General features: G+C 45.0%; 1 protein-coding gene across 1 annotated transcript in view; it reads left to right on the top strand.

Annotated features, from left to right (window-relative positions):
* LOC126365758 (probable G-protein coupled receptor 139) overlaps window positions 1-27,276 on the top strand; it is a 1,098,473-nt gene that overhangs the window by 608,102 nt on the left and 463,095 nt on the right. Inside the window, exon 6 of the mRNA XM_050008257.1 lies at window positions 1,140-1,355. Within this exon, the coding sequence (XP_049864214.1) occupies window positions 1,140-1,355 (216 nt within the window). The remainder of the gene's footprint in view (window positions 1-1,139; window positions 1,356-27,276) is intronic.

The raw sequence follows: 27,276 nt of genomic DNA, 5'->3' as shown, positions 1-27,276 counted from the left end.
CGGCAACTGATACGAAAGTGTTGCCGCCTATTGACATTATACATAAAAAACCGCTCTTTTCATATATTCGCGGTACAATAGTAAATTGTCGCGGAAGCTATTGGAAAAAAATCTGTCTGTCTTTTTTGATGAGCACTCGTAAAATGAATTGTAAAATGAACTAGACTAATGAAAAACTTTGGGAGATTGGAATGGAAATTTAAAAAAATTGATAGTTAATTTAAATGGCCATTGTTTGAAGGCGTACGAAAATTGTGCTATGACCATCACAGATCAATTGCCTGGTGAGTCCCCTAGGAAAAAGGCTGGTTGATGTAGACTAGTCCACAACTTTTGTTTTTGACAAATAGTAATTATTATTATATTAAAATTTTTATATATGTTTTGTCAGTCTATTACTATTAAAGTCATAGGCCTCTGTGGCTCGTTAAAAGTGGCTGTGATGAGAAGTTGAGGGAGGGCGCGAGAAGAAACAATAACAAAATATGACTACCCCACAGAACCACACAACCATCCCTGCATCTAAAGCTTATCACCAGCATCTGACTAAGTCAGTTGCAAACTTCCTGGCAGATTAAAACTGTGTGCCGGACCGAGACTCGAACTCGGGACCTTTGCCTTTCGCGGACAAGTGTTCTACAAACTGAGCTACCCAAGCACGACTCGCGCTCCGTCCTCACAGCTTTACTTCTGCCAATATCTCGTCTCCTACCTTCAAAACTTTACAGAAGGTCTCCTGCGAACTCTACAGAACTAGCACACCTGAAAGAAAGTTTGGAAGGTAGGAGACGAGATATTGGCAGAAGTAAAGCTGTGAGGACGGGACGTGAGTCGTACTTGGGTAGCTCAGTTGGTAGAGCACTTGCCCGCGAAAGGCAAAGGTTCCGAATTCGAGTCTCGGTCCGGCAGACAGTTTTAATCTGCCAGGAAGTTTCATATCAGCGCACACTTCGCTGCAGAGTGAAAATCTCATTCTGAACTCAGTTGCAGTTCCTCATCTAGAGGTTTGCATGGGTACTAGTAGGTGGTCATAATAGTGAGACTTGATACTGTACATTGTATTTAAGAAATAGTGATTTTGGAAAGATCGCCAGATGTTTTTGGGCGACGGCGTGTATGTGAGTGGATGTTGCCGCCAGGTGTGACGGGCAACATGGCGACGACGGTGGTGCTGTCTCGCCCGCGCATGCGCTCGTCGACCAACACGTACCTGTGCGCGCTGGCCGTGTCCGACCTGCTGTACCTGTGCTTCATCCTGACGCTCTCCTTCAAGCACTACCCGGGCATGGACCAGGAGAGGCATTCACGCTACTGGTACTACCTGCCCTACGGCCACTGGCTCACCGACGCCACAAGTAAGTCGCTGCTCGCTAATCACTAACCACTGTACTCGATCATTAACACCTGCTGTGGAATAACGCGCGATTGCCAACAGAATGAACATCTCAGTTTTCTCCAGTGTCTCTGGGCGTTGGAACCTACGGACTTCACCTGCAAGGAACTCAATCTTTACCTCATGGTAAACTGCTTTTGGTCTTGGTTGCAATTCGTTGTCGTGTCCTGACATAGGCGGGAGAGGGAGAAAAGGGGTTACTAGTGAGTCTGCGCTCCCGAGCGGTACAGAGCAGAAGGCAGAAGGGCAATTCACAGTGAAGACATTTGATTGTTTTCTGTTATCTGAGCCAACACTGGTACAGGCATTTACTAGAAATGCAGGTGGTGAGACTCGGTAGGGAACTCGTTGTGGAGACTCATGGACAAACAGGGTTTTGAAATATTTGTTTATTCCAAACAGGACTGATACACTGGAGGCTGGTTCTGGGGTTAGAAAAAGCATGAATAACACTGTTGCAACAGAAGCCAGTGCAGAAGTCCCAGGAGTGGATGCTAACCACTGTAGTAAGCATCTTTAGGCAACAACTTGGTTACAAAACAAAACTTACTGAATGTGACACTGTTCACTGAGGCACCCCAAGTGAGAGAGCAGGTTTACGCGGAGCTGGACAGAGGCTGAAGTCGACGGACCCGGATTCGGCGCCCAGAGGTCTGACTGACAACTCTGCCAAAATGCGGAATCTAGGGTTTTTAAAGAGTCGCGTGGGGGCACTGTTTTTCCCACTTAAAGCCACCCAGCCAATCCCGCAGGTCTCTTGCAGGCGCCTGCCAATCACGGTTTAGTGAGGTCTCCTCTACTGTTCCTAAGGCGGGGATGTTAATGCAGTTGCACAAAGTCCGTATTTTGTATCAGCGCTGTTCAACTGAAAGCTAAACGTAACTGCCCTGCCAAATAAAGCTTGCAACATTATTGTTATACGTCATTTAGCCCCGCCCCTCGGGTTCCCCGGAGTAAGGACTGCTAGGTCAACAGTTCTTTGGCGTTTTCGCTCTCTTTCTAACCCATGTGAGCCTACTGACGTTGCTGTTCTCAGGGCTGGTATCAAGCTGGCTTTATAAGCTACTACGTGCCTGTTGGTTACAAAGTTCTTCGGTGGCAACCTACCACAGCGTCTAGACGAAATCTGAAGTTATATGTCACTTCCTTGAAAAGTAACTAATGCCGTGGGACTGCGTCTGGGGGCGTCTGAATTTTCGCGAGGCTCTCCCCTAATGGTTTACTTCATGTAACAATATCTCTCCTAGTTTCGTCTGTCCTCAGCATCGTCTCTGCTTCCGCGCCTTGGAGCGCCTGTCCTCCTTTCTCACAGCTTGAAGATTACAATAGCAAGGAATAATCAATATATTACATCTTGTTGTCAATTTACTCAAGACTAAATAAAATAATTTGCCTTTCCTTTAAACCGTCGGCGGTGAGAATCCAATCCTTGTCTCAGACACAGTGTATACAAGAAAACTCACTCATACTGACGAGCATCTGCGCGATTTCATCTACTAGCTCCTGGCTCAAAAGCGCACTGTTCGATGGTCTTGGATTATCGAGCAGAAGCCGTATCTTACCACAAGAACTGAACCACCTTCAGTGAGAATGGCTACAACGACAAAAAAAATGTAGCCAGCTATTTCAGGAGGTATTTCCAAGCAGAACACCGTCCAAAAGGAGTTATAGCAAAGCTTTCGTTTCTACCATTCTGTGGTTCAGTGACAGGAAAGATCAGGTGGCTCCTGAAATCAGACTTCAGGCCTCTTGTGAAAGAGGCTACACAACACTACGCCGCCGAAAAGTCTTTGAATAACGTACAGTAATTTTTACAGCGCACGCACTAGACTTTATTTTGACAGTGCACTTTACAACAGAGGTAGGCGCTGGCCAAACGTAAGGACGCTTTAAATAAACCACTAACAAATGCAGTAACCCTTAAGTAGTTTGTCTATAACCGATGGGAATCACCCTGGAAGTAAATTCAGAGTCTATTTCAAAGCAAAATAACCGACGGGGTTGGATTAGTTGATGCCAGTGGCAGCGGGGCCACAAACAAAGTGATTGTACCTGTAGTGTGTCAGATTCTGATGTAAACCAGAGGTTCTGCCTAACCTGGATGGCTATTGCCGCCGTCGTATTTTCTACCCTGCTTTCTGAATCTGCATGGACGAGATACCAAAATAATGCCGGCCATTTCCTTTTTTTCGTTATTACTGCATTGCGCGCCAGCCCACACAGGTGTAATCCTAGATAATAAACTTTACTTGTACTTCTTTGAGAGGTCTTTCGTATTAAAATGCATTCTTAAATTTGCTTTTACGGAAATAGAATTACTATCCTAATTTCTCTATTTTATGCCTCCTCTATGGGTCCGCATACATTTCGAAGCAATGTTTAAAATATGTCCTGAGTAAGTAAGAAGAGAAGATAGCTGGATGATGCTTGGTAAAATATGGACGAACCAATGGCACCGTTTGATATTGGAATCTACCCACTAATGTGTTGAACAGGAGGCGAGGCTCAACGAAAACCTTTACACATTTTAATTACAATGGCGGAACAAAGTTACGGCAAATTCTTGAAGTATATCAGTTTGCTGCCAGGCTGTTAGTATTAAATCACGCTTTCATTTTATGTTGTTCAACGTAGTTCCGTCTGCGTCACCTTTTCCATGTGTAAAATACAACCTGTGAAACGCACATACTTGTGTGACGATCAACGTACTTCTTTACGTTACGCAGTTTTGGAAATCAACCAAACTCTGCTTCTACAATTGTGTGACGTAGACTAGTGCGTTGACTAACCCAAGTACTTGGTTTTGACGGGTTATGAAGGGAGACTACTAGGTGTGGTACCACCCTTATAAGACAAAAACAGGTGGAACATCTCTAGAGACCCAGTCACCGCCTCACTGTCGCAGTCCAAACGGCATGGAAGGAGCCACGTACCTAACAATCATCTGGTATGTGAAAGTAAGTATATGTAATTGGTCAATGCCCTATTGTCCATTCACTTACAAACATTTATTTTAAAATTTCTGCTTGGGCTAATGTGTGCCATTTTGACTGATTTCCTTTATACGTCACATCACTTGTCTAAATCCCGGTATAAGACACATTACAACTAGTATAATTTTTAAAATCACCATTGTACATAGTCAGCATTCTGGAACGCTCACTAGTTCTTCGTACCGTCTCTGTCCTTAGCAAATGCGCAAATATAGCGACTCTCGTTTTGCAAGGCGAAAATATGGAACTTCCAGATCAAATTTTTGTCGAGAGTGGTTCGTCGTAGCACCAATGATGGCAAAGTTAAAAGTCGTAACGATTATGGCATCAAAAAAAAGTTGAAATTTCGGAAATTTTATTTTACAGGACAGAAGAGGCAATAGCAGATGAGCATTATGTAGTGTTGTTTGCAACACAGCACCGGTCTCTTTTCGGAAAGACCGTACACTATGAAGCGCCTGCACTCGTCATTCGTCTTGACCAGTAGTTACAGCAACCGACATTTGGCGAAAACCGACGGTTAATATGATGATACAAAAATGTATCGATTGAGGCAATACATGTTTTTGTTATTAAAAACTCCTCTTTCGCCAAAACTGGTTTTTTGTGGGAGGAGGGGGATGGGGGGGGGGGGGGCGGAATACATAAGACAGTACTTCACTGGTGTGATATGAAAACATCTGTACCCAGTTACTAGGTGCTCTCGTTTGAGACATACAGCATGGAAACATTTATTTGTATGGACTGTATAAAATGAAATGTGTCAATGCAATCATTAGTAAATACAGTTGACATTAAAGAATTTGCCGTTGGTGCTTGACAGAAAAAGCGTGGTAACAATTTCACTTCGCGATGGCCTAAGAAGCCAAAAGCTTACTAGGCTAGGACATTAGTAAAGTGTTTTTCTTTGATATTAAACTCAGATGGAATAAAATCATATTGTAACTACAAGTTCCAAATGGAGATTAGCTGCACCATAGATATCTCAAGAGATCACTGACAACCTTCCTCCCAACTTACCGGAGCTTTTCCTAAATTGTTTAGCATGTATGTCCATACTCTTGTTGTGGAATGGTGGTCACGGAACAACCATTTCTGTTCCTCGGTATACGATTGTTGAATAACATAAATGTCGAGCGAGGTGGCGCAGTAGTTAGCACACTGGATTCGCATTCAGGAGGACGACGGTTCAATCCCGCGTCCAGTCATCCTAATTTAGGTTTTCCGTGTTACCGTACATCGCTCCAGGCAAATGCCGGGATGGTTCCTTTGAAGGGACACGGCGGACTTCCTTCCCCGTCGTTGCCTAATCCGACGAGACCGATGACCTCGCTGTCTGTTCTCGTCTTCCACAACAACACACTTCAAGACATTTTAAGATAATGACAGCGAAATCTAAATAATAGAACTAAATATCAGTACACATACACACACAGACACACACACACACACACACACACACACACACACACACGCACACGCACACACGCGTGCATGGTGGACAACAATCAAACCACATATACACAACACAAACAAAAGACGAAGGATAAAGACACGGCGCAGTTGGCAACACTACACACTGCAAACACAACGAACTTTCAACACACTGTGAAAAGTGCAAGTAAAGTGTTGTAATAAATGTGGACGAGAAAACGCTGAAAACCGGTCATCTGGAGAAAGGAGATCGAGTAAACATCTTCAGGATAACACACATAAACTAACAACGTTGGAAATCAGAAGTAATACCAAGCGATAATTTAATCTCACGAATCTTGTGCTACAAAGGTTGTTTATAACCTTTAAAACAAGAGAGGGGCATGAGAAAACATAGTAACTTACCTGTAACTACAAATGATGTAAACATGTTTTACAGGTCACTGAAGATGCTTCATACATAAAAGAAGCTAAACGCGTCTGGGAAAAAACAAACCGCATTTGATTTTACTGCAAAGACGGAACATATGTCCATGGAGACAGAGAGTAAAATTTGGAAATTTTGCGTTAAGTTCCTATGGGACCAAAGTGTTGAGGTCATCGGTCCCTAGGCTAACACACTACTTACTTCAACCTAAAAAAAACTTTTGCTAAGGACAACCCCCAGGGAGGGGAAGGGGAGGGGAGGAGGGGACCGTACGAACCGTGGCACGAACCGTGGCCCTTGACCACGCGGCTACTCCGCGCCGTGACAGGGAATACACTGGATTATCTTTCTCGTGGAAGGTACTCTAGAATCAGTCTCAATTTTCAAATTATTGGAAGATTCAAATGTGACGAAAACATCATTCTTAGGAAGAATTAAGTACAACTGAGAAACTTGTGTGCGCAACTGGTTAAAGACTGTTACTATACAGGGTGTTACAAAAAGGTACGGCCAAATTTTCAGGAAACATTCCTCACACACAAAGAAAGAAAAGATTTTATGTGAACATGTGTCCGGAAACGCTTACTTTCCATGTTAGAGCTCATTTTATTACTTCTCTTCAAATCACATTAATCATGGAATGGAAACACACAGCAACAGAACGTACCAGCGTGACTTCAAACAGTTTGTTACAGGAAATGTTCAAAATGTCCTCCGTTAGCGAGGATACATGCATCCACCCTCCGTCGCATGGAATGCCTGATGCGCTGATGCAGCCCTGGAGAATGGCATATTGTATCACAGCCGTCCACAATACGAGCACGAAGAGTCTGTGCATTTGGTACCGGAGTTGCGTAGACAAGAGCTTTCAAATGCCCCATAAATGAAAGTCAAGAGGGTTGAGGTCAGGAGAGAATGGAGGCCATGGAATTAGTCCGCCTCTACCAATCCATCGGTCACCGAATCTGTTGTTGAGAAGCGTACGAACACTTCGACTGAAATGTGCAGGAGCTCCATCGTGCATGAACTACATGTTATGTCGTACTTGTAAAGGCACATGTTCTAGCAGCAGACGTAGAGTATCCTGTATGAAATCATGATAACGTGCTCCATTGAGTCTAGGTGGAAGAACGAAACTAAAATGAGCTCTAACATGGAAATTAAGCGTTTCTGGACACATGTCCACATAAAATCTTTTCTTTATTTGTGTGTGAGGAATGTTTCCTGAAAGAGTGGTCGTACCTTTTTGTAACACCCTGTATAAACGATTTTTTTTCGCATGATTTTGTAACCACCTTGTCAATGTTGGGTCAGTGATCGTAGATTTTATATTCATAAAACATTTCACTATTAAACGCCATATTTTTAAGGAAATACATTTAGTTAGTTTGTACAGACCAGTCTCTTCTTAGGCTAAATCAACTATTTCAGCACTCACTGTAGATAAACAAACTGACACAGGAAAGATTCATTCTCTTGAGTGTACCATCAACTACTTTCAACTTTGTTGGCGCCCAAAAAAAAGAAGAAACCAGCGCGAGAAGAGAGGCCACCAGTGCTGGGAGGACCACCAGGAGCGCTGCCCGGCTGCCCGCCTTTGCGGTAAACAGGTAGTAATGCTGCTCTCGGGCAGTTAGCTGCCGGCCTGTCAAACACGTCATTCAGGGGCCCTCCGGGAACCAAAGCGACCTCTGTTCAGGAGCTCCACAGTGAAAGCTTCGCGCTGCTCACAACCAAGTTTCTAACATCGCTACAGTTTTTCTTCCTCGAGCCTCTTAATTTCTGTTATTCTTATCTTCTGACGTGTAGGTAAAGTATACAACTTCTAGCGCTGGGCCGCTTGACGCGCACACACACACACACACACACACACACACACACACACACACTCACACACACACACACACACAAATGCGATGCATCACGAATGGGACGGAAATCAGTAAATGTGATGTAAACGTATATACAAACGATTACAGTTTCAGAAAAAGTGGTTTATTTATTCACTAGAAAGAGTTTCACAAATTGAGCAAGTCAATAACACGTTCGTCCACTTCTGTCCCTTATGCAAGAAGTTGTTTAGCATGGCACTGAATGACAGTGATATTGGATGTCCTTCTGAGGGATGTCGGGCCAAATTCTGTCCAACTGGAGCTCTAGATCGTCAAAATCCGGAGATGGTTGGAGGGCCCTGCCCACAATGGTTCAAAAACTGGCTCTGAGCACTATGGGACTTAACTTCTGAGGTCACCAGTCCCCTAGAACTTAGAACTACTTAAACCTAACTAACCTAAGGACATCACACACATCCATGCCCGAGGCAGGATTCTAACCTGCGACCGTAGCGGTTGCGCGGTTCCAGGCTGTAGCGCCTAGAACCGCTCGGCCACACCCCTGCCCATAATGCTACAAACGTTTCAAATTGGGGAGAGGTTCGGATACTTTGATGGCCAACGTAGGGTTTGGCAAGCACGACGACAAGCAATAAAAACTCTCGCCATATGCGGGCGGGCGTTATCTTGCTGAACCGAAAGTCAAGGATGGCTTATTATGAAGGACAACAAAACAAGGCGTAGAATATCGTCGACGTGCTGGTGTGCTGTAAGCAGTGTGCGATTTGCAGGGGGGCGATGGGGGGGATTTCCCCCCCTCTGCATCAGACCATCCCCTTCTCTGGTTTTAGTTTATGCATCCCAACCTGGGATGTTTATTTCCCAAGCACTGGAGTAAAAATTTACGTATAATTTAGATTTGTGGAGCGGAACACTGAAAGTTTACTATTAATCTGTTTGCTTCTTAATTTTGAAAAAGTGTTATATAGTAGTTAAGCATTTGAAAACATTTAGAACTAAATGACAAGACGACGCACGCCACATTTCCGTAGCATGTCCCAATGTTGCAAGACGTCGCCCCAGCGTAAACGAGGCTTTAGAGCCAGGTCTGTATTGTATGGTTGATGTGATGTGTTGCGTACGAAACTAAAACCCGCAATCAGGTCCAAATGTCGTGGAAAACTGTGAAGAGGTGTCATCCTGCAACAAGATAACGCTCGCCCACATTCTGCCAAACGGACAGCCGACGCAAAAAAGGAGTTGAGATTCGAGGTTCTGGAACATCCACCATACAGTTCAGACCTGGCTCCAAGCGATTTTTACGTGTTTGGACCCTTAACAGAAGCACTACATGGAAGAATATTTGAAAGTGATGAAGACGTCATTGCTGCGGTGCAAAATTGGTTACAGATGCAACCGATAAACGTATTTTCTGATGAAATAAAAAAAACTCGTAAAACGTCGGGAAAACTGCATTGAAGTCCAGGGAGGTTACGTAGAAAAATAACGCATGTTTCAATTTTCTACCATCAGAATAAGTACAGCTTTTCACAAATGTGCCTTTACTTTTTGAATTCTCCTCGTATACCTGTATGTAGATGATTTTGTAAATAAGCTTTACCTATAATGTACTTTTAAAGATATAACAAGGGATGTCGTGAATAGTGAGTTTCGGCATTAACATCTATTTATAAATAACTGTTTAACCATGGGTAACGCCACGGTCCAAGCTAGTAACGTAATTATACTAACCCCCTAAGACCCTCCCCCCCCCCCCCCCCCCCCCCACCACTGGTAAAACCACAAATCGGACACTGGCTGTAACGGTGCCCAAAGGGATCCTGTTATGAAAAGAAATGGCACTGAACTATCACTCTTGGTTGTCAGGGTGTATGGGGGGAAACAGTCAGATTGGCACCTAACTGCTGTCCAGGGCGTCTTCAGACACGTCTTCGGCTGGAATTTCATTGACTGGATTAGAATTGTCTTCAGCGATGAGCCCAGCTTCGAAATGAGCCCCTATGACCACCAGAGACATGTCTGGAGACGCCCTAGACAGTGCTGGGATACCAACCTGAGTGTTGTCCGCCACATGGCTTGACAGCCAAGATTGATGGTCTGGAGTGTCATTTATTTTCATAGCAACTCCGCTTTGGTTGTCATCCGCAGCACACTTACAGCACAACGGTATGTCGACGATATTTTACGCTTCGTTTTGTTGCCCTTCCTGGCAAGCCATCGTGGCCTTACATTTGAGCAAGATAATGCTCTCCCGCACATGGTGGGAGTTTCTATTGCTTGTCTTCATGCTTGCCAAACTCAATCTTAGCCAGCAAGGTCGCCGGATTTCTACCCAATTGAGAACGATTGGAGCGTTATGTCGAGTACCCTCCAACAACTCCGGGATTTTGACTGTCTAATGAGCCAGTTGACAATGTGCCATGGTATCCCTCAGCAAGACCTCCAACAATTCTAGCAATCCGTGCCAGGTCGAATAACGGCTTGCGTAAGTTCCAGGGTTGGACCAACTTGTACCTGATTTGTTCAACTTGTGAAGATGTTTCTCTTGAATATATCATCGAATTTTTCTGTAATTGTAATCATTTGTTTGTCTATACATGCACATCTCATCTACCGATTTGCGTCCCATTCGGCTAATTCCTTCGCGATGCGTCGTTTTTCCTGTCTTAGAATTTATTAACAAGGAGTTACTCATAGCCTCTCCCTACTTTAGGTTTTAACCTGTGACTTCATAAGATACTAAGAGCTCGGGTTCATGCGCTGAACCATTCCGATCTATGTGGAATCTGACCCCATAGTTGAACAAAAACGCGATCTGATTAACTTGATTTTGTATGATGTAGTGGCCAGGAACGTTCTCATAGTACAACGGAATAGTTGAGGAGGATTTAGCGTAAGCTTATCCCAGATGTCTGAAACCATCATCTTTTCATCAGATCGCATGCACATACTCCCTATCAATCCTCATAGGTCTGATTCGTGAGATGCCAATGGACTTGCCAACTGTATCCCACACCATCTAATAAACTGAAATGAGCTTGTTTGATAGCAAAATGTCGGAGTCTTCTTCGCTGCAACCACTTGCTTTGAAGCTCCACTACAACACGCCCTTACCTTGCCAGCTTAAAGCTGAAAACTTCATTTAAACATAAGGACGTGGCATCGATACTGGAGACAGTTTATTCTCTTTGGCCTCTAAATATAATCAAACCGAATGTAGTTCAGGTGTGAACAAAATTCTCAAGCCAACACGTGTAAAGATTTGTATAAAGAACGAAGGAATGAAAAATAATTTCTTAATAATCCGAAACTATATAAACGTTCTTTCTTCTGACGAAGGGTGGCAGCCTTTATTAGGATATGAGAGGTCTCAGAGAAAACGACGTTAAAATTTTGAAAATTATTATCAGTTAGATCCAGGGACTCACTAAGATGTGAAAACAGGAGTGGAAATTGTGAAACATAAGTTGTAGTATCGATACTATTCCATTAAATAATAATTTTCTCTATTTTATGGATACACCGTGCTTTTGTTCGCTGCCCGGTCTCCATAGACATCTGCAAACGCCCATGAATATCTGCAACGCTCTGATTTTTCGCCAAAATAAATTCAATGACATGTCTCTGCTTGGAACGTACCTCCAATTTGAAGGCTACATGTAGCGCCGCAAGCTGTCGGAACTTCATGAAAGTATAGGGGTTGAAGTGGGAATATTCCACAACGTGCAAATTCCGCCCTTTTTTTTTACCGTAATTAGCCGAGTGAAATATGTGTTGAGTTACTTATCGATCACCCCTCGTACCATAATGCGATTCTGACTAACGTGTTGTAAGACGAATTGTTACTTCAGTGTAATGATAAGCTATTTAGAGGTCTGAGATTGATGTAAATCCGACAAATTTTTACAGCAACTGCCGCCGAGCAGTGTGTCAGCAGTGCGCAAGTAGCAGCAAGTGGCTTATTTAGCGTTCATATAAGCGTAGTACTCAAGTTGAAAATTTGTTTGAGTGTTCTTCGCGCACTTGTTTAGTTAAATCCGTCAAATCATTGTGTTGTTTCGTATTTAGCATGGGCAGATTTGCATTTTAATATCTGTGACGTGTAAAGTCGCGTAGTCGTCTGTCATTTATTTCTTTCAAATAGTCTTTGTACGTTACTGACAGTACAGTTAGCCTTCTGCCACCGAGCAGTGTGTCAGCAATGCGCAAGCAGCAGCATTACTGCATTTACTAGGTAGTCTTGTATTTTAACAACCGTATAAATTTTGTGTCGATTTGTTTGTGTTCTCTGTAGATTAGTTCAGACGTTCTTTGCACAACAGTTTTTAGCACGGATAGGGACTGCGACTGCTGTGTTCGGATGCAGGCTGAGTTGGCATCCCTTCGCTCCCAGCTTCAGGCAGTGTTGGCTTCGGTCACACAGCTTGAGGCTGTTGCCAATGGGCATCACTGTGGGGTCCGGACGAGGGTTTGTCGGAGACGGCCAGCTCGTCCCACGCATCCCCCCATCGGACTACGGCTGTGGCTGCCCGGTATACTGCACACATTGAGGCTGACCCCTCGCCTGTGGTAGAGTGGGAAGTCGTCTCAAGGTGTGGCAGGGGGCGAAAGACATTCCAAAGGGCTGAACGGAAGGCCTCTCCAGTTTGTCTGACGAACCGGTTTCAGGCTCTGTCTCCAGCTGATACTGATCGTCGGCCGGACATGGCTGCTTGTCCTGATCCAGAGGTCTGCAAGATGCAGGCGGTCACAGAGGGTGGGCTTACTGGTAGTTGGGAGGTCCAACGTTTGGAGCGTAATGGAGCCCCTTAGGAATATGGCTGCAAGGGAGGGGAAGAAAACCAATGTGCACTCCGTGTGCAGACCGGGGGGAGTCGTTCCGGATGTGGAAAGGGTCCTTCCGGATGCCGTGGAGGGTACAGGTTGCACCCATCTGCAGGTGGTCCCTCATGTCGGCACCAATGATGTGTGGCGCTATGGATTGGAGGGAATCCTCTCTGGCTTCCGGCGGCTATCTGATTTGGTGCAGACTGCCAGTCTCGCTAGCAGGATGAAAGCAGAGCTCACCATCTGCAGCATCGTCGACAGCACTGACTGCGGACCTTTGGTACAGAGCCGAGTGAAGGGTCTGAATAAGAGGCTGAGACGGTTCTGCGACCGTGTGGCGACAGATTCCTCGACTTGCGCCATAGGATGGTGGGGTTTCGGGTTCCGCTGGATAGAAGGGGTTATGTGGCGTGGACTGGGCGGTTTTTTTAGGTTAGATGGCCTCGGGCAAGTACAGAAAGGGCAACAGCCTCAAAGGGTGCGGGGCAAAGTCAGGACATGCGGGGACCAAGCAGCAATCGGTATTGTAATTGTAAACCGTCGAAGCTGCGTTGGTAAAGTACCAGAACGTCAAGCGCTGATAGCGCCGACGCTGAAATCGTTATAGGTACGGGATGCTGGCTGAAGTCAGAGATAAATTCTGCTGAAATTTTTACAAAGGCACAGATGGTGTTTAGAAAAGACAGACTGTATGCAACCGGTGGTGACGTGTTTGTCGCTGTTAGTAGTAGTTGAATCGTGAATTTACTTTCAAAACCTTTTCTTAAGAATTTACTTTATTTACTAGCGATTCATCAAGAGCATTAACACATTCAATCACACTATGTGAGCGTGGAAGTAGTTGCCAGGGAGTAACTGATGAAATCAAAATGAAATTGCTTTTAACAAATGGGTATTTTATTCCTAAAAGCCTTTTTTTTAAGAAATAGATTTAAAATTATAAGCAGAAAGCACCCTCTAAATATCGAGTTACAATTTATTCAGAGGCAGAAAGAAACAAATTTTTGAGTGTATGAGCTTTCGGGATGAAAACCTTGCTGCTCCATTTTGACAGGGCCATAGTCACGACCACTCACAACAACCTCTGAAAGACTGCATAGGTGCAAGTCTGCAACACACCAGATTACCTTAAATTAAAAGTTTTAACAATTCACACAAGCACACAAACTATGCACCCCGTAGGAGGAATGGAAATGGTACAAAACACTAAAATTAAAAGATTAACTTGCCACCGAAGGTGCAACTTGACTTTAAATTCTAAGAAAAGTCTTACGGTGGAAGGGTGGCATCTTTTGTATAATAAAATGACCATTTAAATAAAAGCCAATTAAACTGAATCTTGTATAAAATTCTGCAAGTTGCCCAAACAAATTAAGATGCTCTCCAGTACACAGACACCGCCTCTGAAGATGATAGGCAAGATAAAAACATATTTCAGGAATTAGGCCGTTACACTCCAAGCAATAAATTCGTTAACACACCGTATCCGAGAACATGACAGAGGCATCTCCGAACGACAGACAGACACTAACTACCTAACAAATGCGGACGAGAGACAGACGAGCAAGCTGGGGACGTGAGTATGACCTAGAAAACAAGTAAAATTTAACAAGAGTAAATCACACAACATATCGCTAATCGCTTAACTTCTATTAAACTGCGATTTCTCGAGAAGACCTGAACCGTCCGCTGCCAACAGTTTCAAAGGACGCTGGAAGGCGCGCCGACCTCCCGTCTTTCCTGGTCCGCACCAACCGACCGACTGCCCGCTGCTCCGTCCGCGACTGCTGCTCCGTCGCGACTGCCCTGCTGGTGCGTCTCCCACTCACTTCCAGACACACCACGGCGGAAATACTGGCTCGGATCCGACCATGCAGGGGAAACACGACCACTGGCAAAACGACATCCCTGCACCGGGTAAGGACCGAGCCAAGCTCCACAAGATGGTAACTGAAGGGGCCCAGAAGCACTCGGAGAACCAGTTACACCCACTGATGTCGTGGGTTGACTCCTGTTACTCTCGTGTCGACTGCGAAGCCACTCCCCTCGCTATACGCCGCGGCCCACTGGACTCACGTGGCGACCTCACATGCGCCCACACTCAAGACGGACAAGTCATCTAGTGTCTCAGGGCGCGACCGTCCAACCGATCAATCCAACCGCCAATGACCATTGCCTGAGCAAACTCGAGCAGACTGGCGGCCTAAGCGCAGACGCAGATGCAGGAACTAAGCCCCGACCGGACGACACTCGCTGAGTTCTCTTCCTGGCGGAGTGGAAAGATTCTCATCTGCCCCTAACTGCCTAACAAATGCGGACGAGAGACCGACCCAGACTGACTCGACTGACCGACTGACTCAGACCGACTCGCTGGCGAGCTCATAGCGCCCCTTAAATGCACGTGAACAGGCAGCCTTTCCCCTTTCCCACCAGAGACACGAAAGCTGCGATTGCCGCAGCGGCGCCACCGCCAGAAACGGTGGCGACTGCTTCACACTACGCGTTCTGGCGCGCTCTTCAAAAAGCAATTTTTACCACGGTTCAGTAGTTTATCCTGTAGTGAAATAGAAGTGGATAGTTCCTGTGGATTATTATGGGTGGAGGTTATACTCAACAACCGAGCTAGGTTAATAATTGGCTCCTTTTACCGACCTCCCGTCTCAGAAGCATTAGTGGCAGAACAACTGAAAGAAAATCTGGAAAACATTTCACATAAATTTCCTCAGCATTTTATAGTCTTAGGTGGAGATTTCTATCTAACAGATATAGACTGGGACACTCAGATGTTTAGGACGGGTGGTAGGGACAGAGCATCGAGTGATATTATACTGAGTGCACCATCCGAACATTACCTCGAGCAATTAAACAGAGAAGCGACTCGTCGAGATAACATCTTGGACCTACTGATAACAAACAGACCAGAACTTTTCGACTCTGTAAGCGCAAAACAGGGAATCAGTGATCATAAGGCCGTTGCAGCACTCCTGAATATGGAAGTAAATAGGAACATAGAAAAAGGGAGGAAGGTTTATCTCTTTAGCAAGAGTAATAGGAGGCAAATTTCAGACAACATAACAGAGCAAAAAGAGCTTCACTGCAAATTTAAATGCAGCCAAAACCTCTCAGACAAACAGAAGCTGAACGATGTCAAAGTTAGCGTAAGGAGAATTATGCGTAAAACGTTCAGTGAATTCGAAAGTAAAATTCTATGTACCGACTTGACAGAAAATCCTAGGAAGTTCTGGTCTTACGTTAAATCAGTAAGTGGATCGACACAGCATATCCAGACACTCTGGGATGATAATCGCATTGAAACAGAGGATGACACGCGTAAAGCTGAAATACTAAACACCTTTTGCCAAAGCTGTTTCACAGAGGAAGACCGCACTGTAGTTCCTTCTCTAAATCCTCGCACGAACGAAAAAATGGCTGACATCGAAATAAGTGTCCAAATAATAGGAAAGCAACTGAAATCACTCTACAGAGGGAAGTCCACTGGACCTGATGGGATACCAATTCGAGTCTGTACACAGTACGCGAAAGAACTTGCCCCCTTCAAATAGCCGTGTACCGCAAGTCTCTAGAGGAACGGAAGGTACCAAATGATTGGAAAAGAGCACAGGTAGTTCCAGTTTTCAAGAAGGGTCGTCGAGCAGAAGCGCAAATCTATAGGCCTATATCTCTGACATCGATCTGTCGCAGAATTTTAGAACATGTTTTTTGCTCGCGTATCATGTCATTTCTGGAATCCCAGAATCTCCTCTGTAGGAGGAAACAGCGATCGTGTGAGACCCAACTCGCTTTATTTGTTCATGAGACCCAGAAATTATTAGATACAGGCTCGCAGGTAGATGCCATTTTCTTTGACTTCCGGAAGGCGTTCGACACAGTTCCGCACTGTTGCCTGATAAACAAAGAGCCTACGTAATATCAGACCGGCTGTGTTGCTGGATTGAAGTGTTTTTAGCCAACAGAGCACAGCATGTTGTTCTCAATGGAGAGACGTCTACAGACGCTAAAGTAACCTCTGGCGTGACACAGGTGAGTGTTATGGGACCATTGATTTTCACAATATACACTCCTGGAAATTGAAATAAGAACACCGTGAATTCATTGTCCCAGGAAGCGGAAACTTTATTGACACATTCCTGGGGTCAGATACATCACATGATCACACTGACAGAACCACAGGCACATAGACACAGGCAACAGAGCATGCACAATGTCGGCACTAGTACAGTGTATATCCACCTTTCGCAGCAATGCAGGCTGCTATTCTCCCATGGAGACGATCGTAGAGATACTGGATGTAGTCCTGTGGAACGGCTTGCCATGCCATTTCCACCTGGCGCCTCAGCTAGACCAGCGTTCGTGCTGGAAGTGCAGACCGCGTGAGACGACGCTTCATCCAGTCCCAAACATGCTCAATGGGGGACAGATCCGGAGATCTTGCTGGCCAGGGTAGTTGACTTACACCTTCTAGAGCACGTTGGGTGGCCCGGGATACATGCGGACGTGCATTGTCCTGTTGGAACAGCAAGTTCCCTTGCCGGTCTAGGAATGGTAGAACGATGGGTTCGATGACGGTTTGGATGTACCGTGCACTGTTCAGTGTCCCCTCGACGATCACCAGAGGTGTACGGCCAGTGTAGGAGATCGCTCCCCACACCATGATGCCGGGTGTTGGCCCTGTGTGCCTCGGTCGTATGCAGTCCTGATTGTGGCACTCACCTGCACGGCGCCAAACACGCATACGACCATCATTGGCACCAAGGCAGAAGCGACTCTCATCGCTGAAGACGACACGTCTCCATTCGTCCCTCCATTCACGCCTGTCGCGACACCACTGGAGGCGGGCTGCACGATGTTGGGGCGTGAGCGGTAGACGGCCTAACGGTGTGCGGGACTGTAGCCCAGCTTCATGGAGACGGTTGCGAATGGTCCTCGCCGATACCCCAGGAGCAACAGTGTCCCTAATTTGCTGGGAAATGGCGGTGCGGTCCCCTACGGCACTGCGTAGGATCCTACGGTCTTGGCGTGCATCCGTGCGTCGCTGCGGTCCGGTCCCAGGTCGACGGGCACGTGCACCTTCCGCCGACCACTGGCGACAACATCGATGTACTGTAGAGACCTCACGCCCCACGTGTTGAGCAATTCGGCGTACGTCCACCCGGCCTCCCGCATGCCCACTATACGCCCTCGCTCAAAGTCCGTCAACTGCACAAACGGTTCACGTCCACGCTGTCGCGGCATGCTACCAGTGTTAAAGACTGCGATGGAGCTCCGTATGCCACGGCAAACTGGCTGACACTGACGGCGGCGGTGCACAAATGCTGCGCAGCTAGCGCCATTCGACGGCCAACAGCGCGGTTCCTGGCGTGTCCGCTGTGCCGTACGTGTGATCATTGCTTGTACAGCCCTCTCGCAGTGTCCGGAGCAAGTATGGTGGGTCTGACACACCGGTGTCAATGTGTTCTATTTTCCATTTCCAGGAGTGTATATAAATGACCTAGTAGATAGTGTCGGAAGTTCCATGCGGCTTTTCAGGGTGATGATGTAGTATACAGAGAAGTTGCAGCATTAGAAAATTGCAGCGAAAGGCAGTAAGATCGGCAGCGGATAGGCACTTGGTGCAGGGAATGGCAACTGACCCTTAACATAGACAAATGTAATGTATTACGAATGCATAGAAAGAAGGATCCTTAATTGTATGATTATATGATAGCAGAACAAACACTGGTAGCAGTTACTTCTGTAAAATATCTGGGAGTATGCGTGCGGAACGATTTGAAGTGGAATGATCATATAAAGTTAATTGTTGGTAAGGCGGGTTCCAGGTTGAGATTCATTGGGAGAGTCCTTAGAAAATGTAGTCCATCAACAAAGGAGGTGGCTTACAAAACACTCGTTCGACCTATACTTGAGTATTGCTCATCAGTGTGCGATCCGTACCGGGTCGGGTTGACTGAGGAGATAGAGAAGATCCAAAAAACAGCGGCGCGTTTCGTCACAGGGTTTTTGGTCAGTGAGATAGCGTTACGGAGATGTTTAGCAAACTCAAGTGGCAGACTCTGCAAGAGAGGCTCTCTGCATCGCGGTGCAGCTTGCTGTCCAGGTTCGAGAGGGTGCGTTCCAGGATGAGGTACCGAATATATTGCTTCCCCCTACTTACACCTCCCGAGGAGATCACGAATGTAAAATTAGAGAGATTCGAGAGCTCACGGAGGCTTTCCGGCAGTCGTTCTTCGCGCGAACCATATGTGACTGGAACAGGAAAGGGAGGTAATGACAGTGGCACGTAAAGTGCCCTCCGCCACACACCGCTGGGTGGCTTGCGGAGTATAAATGTAGATGTATATGTAGGTAAGTTAGCGCAAAAATATTACATACGTGATTTTAGCGTCATGTACAAAGTCTATAAGGAATACATTTTTAACTCCCAAATATGGGAAATATCTTACTATACTGATTGGCTGGCCACCCTAGTGCAGAGCAATCTGTGGTATACGCCAGCCATACTCTGCATAACCGGGCTGCTGATGAACAGTAGCTAACAGCGCTGGCAGACGTATTCACGAAGTGCTGTTCTAGGAAAAGCTGCCCTATGCCTCGGCAACCGAGAGCGAAATAGTTCGCAGCTTTGCTGTGTACCACGCCGGGTAACGGTTGGTGTTGTTTACCCGCGGGTGTTGGATACGCGCAGTTTGTTTTCGGCACTTTGGCCCGCTCTGAGTGCCTCTTCAGGCTCTGCGCGGACATTTAGGAAGTGTTAATAGGGCCCAGAGGTAAACACGAGCAGGGCCGGACGCGCTGGTTTGCTGATACTGGCGCTACCTATGCCACGGGGCGGCTAGCTGACTCACCTGTCCCCTCCGTATCACGCTGCCACATCTGACGGCGCGTCCGCCCATTTGGTTATTCGCCTCGTAACCGGGCGCGCCTCAATAAGCGACATCAAAGCGGCGCCCTGTCCGAATGTAACGACGTTATACAGACCTCGAGTGATTCCAAAGCAAATTACTGGCGTGTGGCGTTTGAACACTAGAAGGAAATGCTGGAGGTGATCGATGAAGACCAGTCAGGTTTTACGACGCAAATGTTTGTTACCTCTAGAGCGTTCGAACTAAAATAACAGAACGAAGGCTACAGTTTCGTGTCGACATCGAGGTCACAAGGAACGAGCTGCAGCTCGGACAGTAGTAAAAGAATTACGGCGTGTTTTGCTCGAAGGAAACAACGTGGAATTCGTCTAATGTGACCACGTAAGACCCTGGGATCGTTGTGGCCACTTGTCTTCCATAGGCTCAACCACTGGGTGATCTAGCTCAGTTTAACTCACAAGGAAACAGTCCCATAATTTGCCAGAAATGATTTGGAGGAATACTGGAATATCCATACAACTCCTCGTGGATTTGAATCACAGTTCTCCAGTGGCTTAAATCCTTCATCAACTCGCTCGGTATGTTTGGAGCGTGAATATAATCGGAGCCTATCAGTACATCCAGTACCATTAACAACTTAGCCATTACTCTCTCGGTGCGTTTGTACAAAACGAAAATTGATTGTTTTTACTTTTAGTTTATTTTCCTATTAATGCGAAATTTAGTAAGGAAAGATGTAGGGAAAAATAATGAAATACTCCATATTTTTGTTGCGTTATTGATCTGAGTTATGTTTCAAAGTTTCATTTACTGAATGCGTTTAGAAATTCACTGTTGGAAAAAAAATTGCAACGCCAAGAAGACGTTCAGCATGAACTAAAGTCTGATAATATATTGCAGGCATACAAAATTGTTAAGGCTGTCGTGGCCACTTGTTGACAAACTGCCTATTGGCTTCTGTCTCGGGTTCTTCGGCCGATGTTCATCTAATTATTTTTCTGGCGTTTCGCCAGCACGAGTGGCTGGCATTGTCAAAGGAGGGTGAAGCTCTGACAATGCCAGCCACTCGTGCTGGCGAAACGTCAGAAAAATCATTAGATGAACGTCGGCCGAAGAACCCGAGACAGAAGCCAATAGGCAGTTTATTGCATTCATGTCCAAAAGGACTTGGTATTGTAATTCAGAATAACACAGGCACTGGAATATCATATTTATCCACGGACACCAGGCAGGGGAATATACATAATGGATGTACACTCGTAGCGACATGTGGAAGTTTGGGTGAGGCTCTGTGAGTTGCGCACAGATAGCCACATGGTAAGGCGACCGCTTGCGATAAGCGGGAATTTCGGGTTCGAGTCCCGGTCTGGCAGCAATTTTCACTGTCGCAAATTCCATTCTAGAGTTGATCGTTGTCCATATTCACAATTTCGACTACATTTAATGTAGATAAAAGTTCGTAAACGTTTTTCTACATATGAAAGAAGATGTCTGTTCGAGTTTCACTCCACTCGCACAATAGTGGCACTAGTAGCGCCACTACACATCAGGTTTGCTTCAAATACACACTTTAGTGGTCGTGAGCGTTAGTTACCTTTGACATAGACGTGATAATGTTAGTCACGGACGGCTTTAAAGCGACAAAGACGCCGTTAGCAACACCTCACTGAGTTTGAACGAGGTCGAATAACAGAGCCACAAGAAGCTGGATGTTCCTTCTGTGATACTGCAGAACAACTTGGTAGGAATGTAGCAACTGTCGGAACCGCGCGACTGCTACGGTCGCAGGTTCGAATCCTGCCTCGGGCATGGATGTGTCTGATGTCCTTAGGTTAGATACGTTTAAGTAGTTCTAGTTCTAGGGGACTGATGACCTCAGATGTTAAGTCCCATAGTGCTCAGAGCCATTTTTTGTAGCAACTGTACATGATTGCTGGCAGCGATGGTCACGCTAATGTGCGGTCGCAGGAAGACTCCGGCCCGTCGTACTACATCTGGATCAGCAATTTGAACAGTGGTCGGCAACGCAGTGACACAACGAACTGTAACAAATTAATTGCTTTAACGACAGCTCCCAGCGAGACGCTCTGTAGCGTGGATTCCGCTGAACCCAAACCACCGCCATTTGCGGTTTCAGTGTGTGAAGCGAGAGCTCAGGGGTAGGGATGCAGGTCTGTCGTGATTTCAGATGAAGCCTGGTTCTGTCTCAGAGCCAGTGACGCCTGTAGGAGGCGAGTGGAGAGCCTGCAACCAACCTGTGTGCGTACCAGACACACTGGACCTACACCTGCAGATACAGTTTGGGGTGTGGTTTAGTGTGACAGCAGCAACACTCCCACCCAACCTGGCTGCAAAATTGTACGTCAGTTTGGTGATTCGACCTGTTGTGCTACCATTCATGAACAGCGTTCCAAGGGAGTATTTTTCGACAGGATAACGATCGCCTACATACGTCTGTTGTAACCCAAAATGCTCTACAGGCTGTCGCCATGTTGCCTGGGCCTGTTCAATCTCCAGATCAGTCTCTGTTCGGGCACATTCGTAACATCATCGGACGATAACTACAGCGTCATCCACAACCAGCATTAACCAACCTAGTATTGACCGATCGGGGGCATGGAACTCCAGCCCACAAACTGACACCCGGCACTTGTACAACACAATGCATGCGCGATTGCATGTTTGCATTCAACATTCCGTCGGTTGCAGTAGTTATTAATGTATCCTCATTTTACATTTGGATAGTCTCCAGCATCTGCCACGCTCCCGTTTTATCATTATTGTGACCCATACAGACTTCATACTGGATCTTATTGTTTTTACTAATTTTTCTGTCACATAATCCAATACCAGTGCGTAGACCGTCTCTAATGACCTCGCTGTCCACGGCACGCTAAACGCCTATTCTCCTTTTTACGAGTGCCTAGAAGGGTGTGACGAAGATAACGCTAGTTCATTTCCTGTTCCTGGGTTTAAAAACGCATTTGTTTTAAATAGAAAATCAGACAGAAACCGATTTGACGTTACTTTTACAGTTATTAACATCTTGCGTTCCATATGAATTACAATCGAACAGTGTGAAGCGTGACTCCGAAAAGCCCAGGAATCAGAAGGCAATAGACAAACGTTGGCTATATAAGGGTTCCAGGAAAATTAAAAATTGGTACGGACGGCATTAGTGAGCAAAGATATGGATACACTGATAAAAATTTAAATATAAGCATTAAATGGAACTCGATAAAGTGCTTTTATGGAGATGTGATGTACCTTTTCTCAGAAAATGTAATTGCTAATCTTTTGAGATTTGGTAAAATTTTATCTGCACAAACCTATTCTGTACTTTTCTTCGTAGAGTGTCTGCCTGAATTTATACACTTCTAAGTGAGTAAAATAGGGCAATTTCATTTTGTATCAAACTAAAATTTATTTGCAAACAACAATGAGCTCAAAGAAAAGTCTGTTGCACACGTTTAATGTCTTTCATAGATAAGTAAAATTTTTAAAACAACTTAATTGATTAATTTGACATTTTAATTACGTGATTACATGAAACAGACCTTTTCTGACATTTTCTTATGAAACGAATGTCTTTGAAAATTGTTGAACAAACAGTTCCAAGTGTCAACATTATATCTGCATTGTTGGAAATATCTATATTTAAATGTATGGATTTTGGCCTAATCCTGCACTTAGTAGCGGTATTCTCACAGTTGCATGCTAGACGCATTGTCAACAGCCCCAAGCGAAAAACGTGCGTTGTTGCGGTCCACATTCTACATCTGTTTCATGAGATACGCTAAAATTGAAGAGTTTCTCTTGCTCATTAAGGTGACACGTAACTAGCTAGGTGCAAAATTTACACGTTTATTTACTTCATCACACGTATACAGGGTGGTCCATTGATAGTGACCGGGCCAAATATCTCACGGAATAAACGTCAAACGAAAAAACTACAAAGGACGAAACTCGTCTAGCGGGAAACCAGATGGCGCTATAATTGGCCCGCTAGATGGCGCATGCCATAGGTCAAACGGATATCAACTGCGTTTTTTAAAAAAGGAACCCCCATTTTTTATTCCATATTCGTACAGTACGTAAAGAAATGTGAATTTTATAGTTAGACCACTTTTTTCGCTTTGTGTTAGATGGCGCTGTAATAGTCACAGACATATAAGTGTATGGTATCACGTAACATACCCCCAGTGCGGACGGTATTTGCTTCGTGATACATTACCCGTGTTAAAATGGACCATTTACCAATTGAGGCAAAGTTCGATAACGTGTTGATGTATGGCTATTGTGATCAAAATGCGCAACGGGCGTGTGCTATGTACGCTGTACGTTATTTTTTTAATGGCTCTAAGCATTATGGGACTTAACTTCTGAGGTCATCAGTCCCCTAGAACTTAGAACTACTTAAACCTATGGACATCACACACATCCATGCCCGAGGCAGGATTCCAACCTGCAACCGTAGTGGTCGCGCGGTTCCAAACTGTAGCGTCTAGAACCGCTCGGCCACGCCGGCCGGCCATTCTTAAATGTGTAAATCAGTGTCAGTGGAGTACACAGTACGACAGCGCAATTAAACTGTACAGTAATCTAGATATGTCATCGAGAAATTGTTGGTTGAGGGTATTACAGATTTCAGATTGTCAATATCGATGATATACTGCACTAGCTACGCTAAAAAATGCAGCTCTTTTTTGACCCTCAAACTGTATTTCTAGATTACCAATATACAGGGTGTTTCAAAAATGACCGGTATATTTGAAACGGCAATAAAAACTAAACGAGCAGCGATAGAAATACACCGTTTGTTGCAATATGGTCGGGACAACAGTACTTTTTCAGGCAGGCAAACTTTCGAAATTACAGTAGTTACAATTTTCAACAACAGATGGCGCTGCAAGTGATGTGAAAGATATAGAAGACAACGCAGTCTGACGGATGAACGTGCTGGAAAGGCAGGGCGACCGCGTACGGCAACCACAGAGGGCAACGCGCAGCTAGTGCAGCAGGTGATCCAACAGCAGCCTCGGTTTTCCGTTCGCCGTGTTGCAGCTGCGGTCCAAATGACGCCAGATCTGAAACGATTACTGCATCACGCTATCTGGACATTCTTAGTGAATTTGTAGCGGTACAAACTGCCTTAGACGACACTGTGAACACTTCGTGGTTTATGCAAGAAGGTGTCCGGCCACATCGCACGGCCGACGTCTTTAATTTCCTGAATGAATATTTCGATGATCGTGTGATTGCTTTGGGCTATCCGAAACACACAGGAGGCGGCGTGGATTGGCCTCCCTATTCGCCAGACATGAACCGCTGTGACTTCTTTCTGTGGGGACACTTGAAAGAGCAGGTGTACCGCCAGAATCCAGAAACAATTGAACAGCTAAATCAGTACGTCTCATCTGCATGTGAAGCCATTCCGCCAGACACGTTGTCAAAGGTTTCGGGTAATTTCATTCAGAGACTACGCCATATTATTGCTACGCATGGTGGATATGTGGAAAATATCGTACTATAGAGTTTCCCAGACCGCAGCGCCATCTGTTGTTGACAATTGTAACTACTGTAATTTTGAAAGTTTGTCAGCCTGAAAATGTACTGTTGTCCCAAGCATATTGCAACAAACGGTGTATTTCTATCGCTGCTCGTTTAGTTTGTATTGCCGTTTCAAATATACCGGTCATTTTTGAAACACCATGTATGTTATGCATCGAGTGAAATGGCGCAGTGATTAAGATACTTAACTTGCATTCTGAGCGAATTGATACCGAGTGCTCGTCAGCCATTTCGATTTACATTTTATCTACTTTCATCAAATCGCTTCAGACGAGTGCCGGAATAGGCTAGTTTCTTTGAAATAGGCGTGGCCGATTTCGCCTCTTTGTCCAAACAGGAATTGTCTCTCTCTCTCTCTCTCTCTCTCTCTCTCTCTATTGCTGTATTAATTTCATTTCGACAGGTTGCTAAATATTTCACACACTAAGCTACAAAATGATTCGCAAGAATTTGGTGGTAACTGAAGGAGGTATTCGGCATCATAATATAATGGAGATCCGTTATTGTGAAATCAAGAATTTCATAAGACTGTATTCTACTCTGTAAGCATATCAGCTACAAAATATCACGAACCTTTTTCGGATGGAGAATCTCCTTTGCTTACGGACAGGGAAAATTTGCTTATTCTGCAATTCATTTACCAAAGCGCCTACATTTCAGAATGGATCTTTTATCCTCTAGCATAGTACCTGGCACACTAAAACTATGTGGATGGTGCGTAAGTCCAGCAAGATAAACGGGAGAGCTTCTGTGAAGTTTGGAAAGTAGGTGAGAGGTACCGACGGAATGAAAACAATGACGGTGTGTCGTGAATCATACCCAGATAGCTTAGTGGATAAGAGCGCCGGACGTAAATTGGAAGATGCCGGGTTGGCGATCTGATCCGCCACAGAGCTACTCCCAAACATTTTACGGTTGCTTCTAAGTAGCTAACTACATCTACATAGATTCTTTACATAAATGTAAATGGAAATCTACCGAGTGTCACAGAACCTGTATTAGAAGCGCCATACCATAAATAAAGGATTTCTGATAAAAGAAATATAGAAGTGTGTCAAACTGAAAATAAACATCCGTAAATAAAGGTATCCTGAAAAAAGAATTCTAGCATTTGGACAAATAGAAAATAGATACTACGGCAGCTGGAATTTGCAGATTGTGTTCTTATTAGCACATTAAATGGTGCTTGAGTACGTCCCAAATGCGGAATTCCTACTTATCCAAATATTTTAATACACCACGTAGTTGCATCTTTATCTAGAAAACAGTCACAAATTCATGTTGCGGATATGTGTGACTTTATATGTAACCTGTCAAACCTATCCAAAGGGTACAATCAAACATTCCATCTTCTTTCCTCGGGTTGTACTATGCGCCCAGATTTAATACCATACACGGGTTCGAGGACAATAGGATCGACTGAAGCTAATAATCGGGCCTTTACTTGTCCTCTTCGCTACGGCTTCTCTATTGTTGTGCCCACGTCCCGTTTCTACAGTCGACATCCTTTCTTTCGTTGTTGCTGCTTATTGCTTTGCGCAGAGCAAAAATGTCTTCAATATTTATTAATTAAAATTACATACGTGTGCGCGCGCTTGTGTGTGTGTATGTGTGTGTGTGTGTGTGAATTAATTAAAATTACATACGTGTGCGCGAGCTTGTGTGTGTGTGTGTGTGTGTGTGTGTGTGTGTGTGTGTGTGTGTGTGTGTGTGTGTGAGTTTGAACGTGTAAGTATCTGCGTACTTACGCACATGTATTCCAGCATAGGTCTGGAACATCTGTAGCTATTTAAACCAAATTTGGTAACCACTTGAGTTAGTTAGCTGTGTGACATCACAACAACGATGTTCATGAATACATTACGTAATTTGTGCACTTATTCACATACTGCGAATT

Source organism: Schistocerca gregaria, chromosome 4, assembly GCF_023897955.1.
Source record: "Schistocerca gregaria isolate iqSchGreg1 chromosome 4, iqSchGreg1.2, whole genome shotgun sequence".
Classification (NCBI taxonomy): domain Eukaryota; kingdom Metazoa; phylum Arthropoda; class Insecta; order Orthoptera; family Acrididae; genus Schistocerca; species Schistocerca gregaria.
This window is presented reverse-complemented; position numbering and strand designations above follow the sequence as displayed.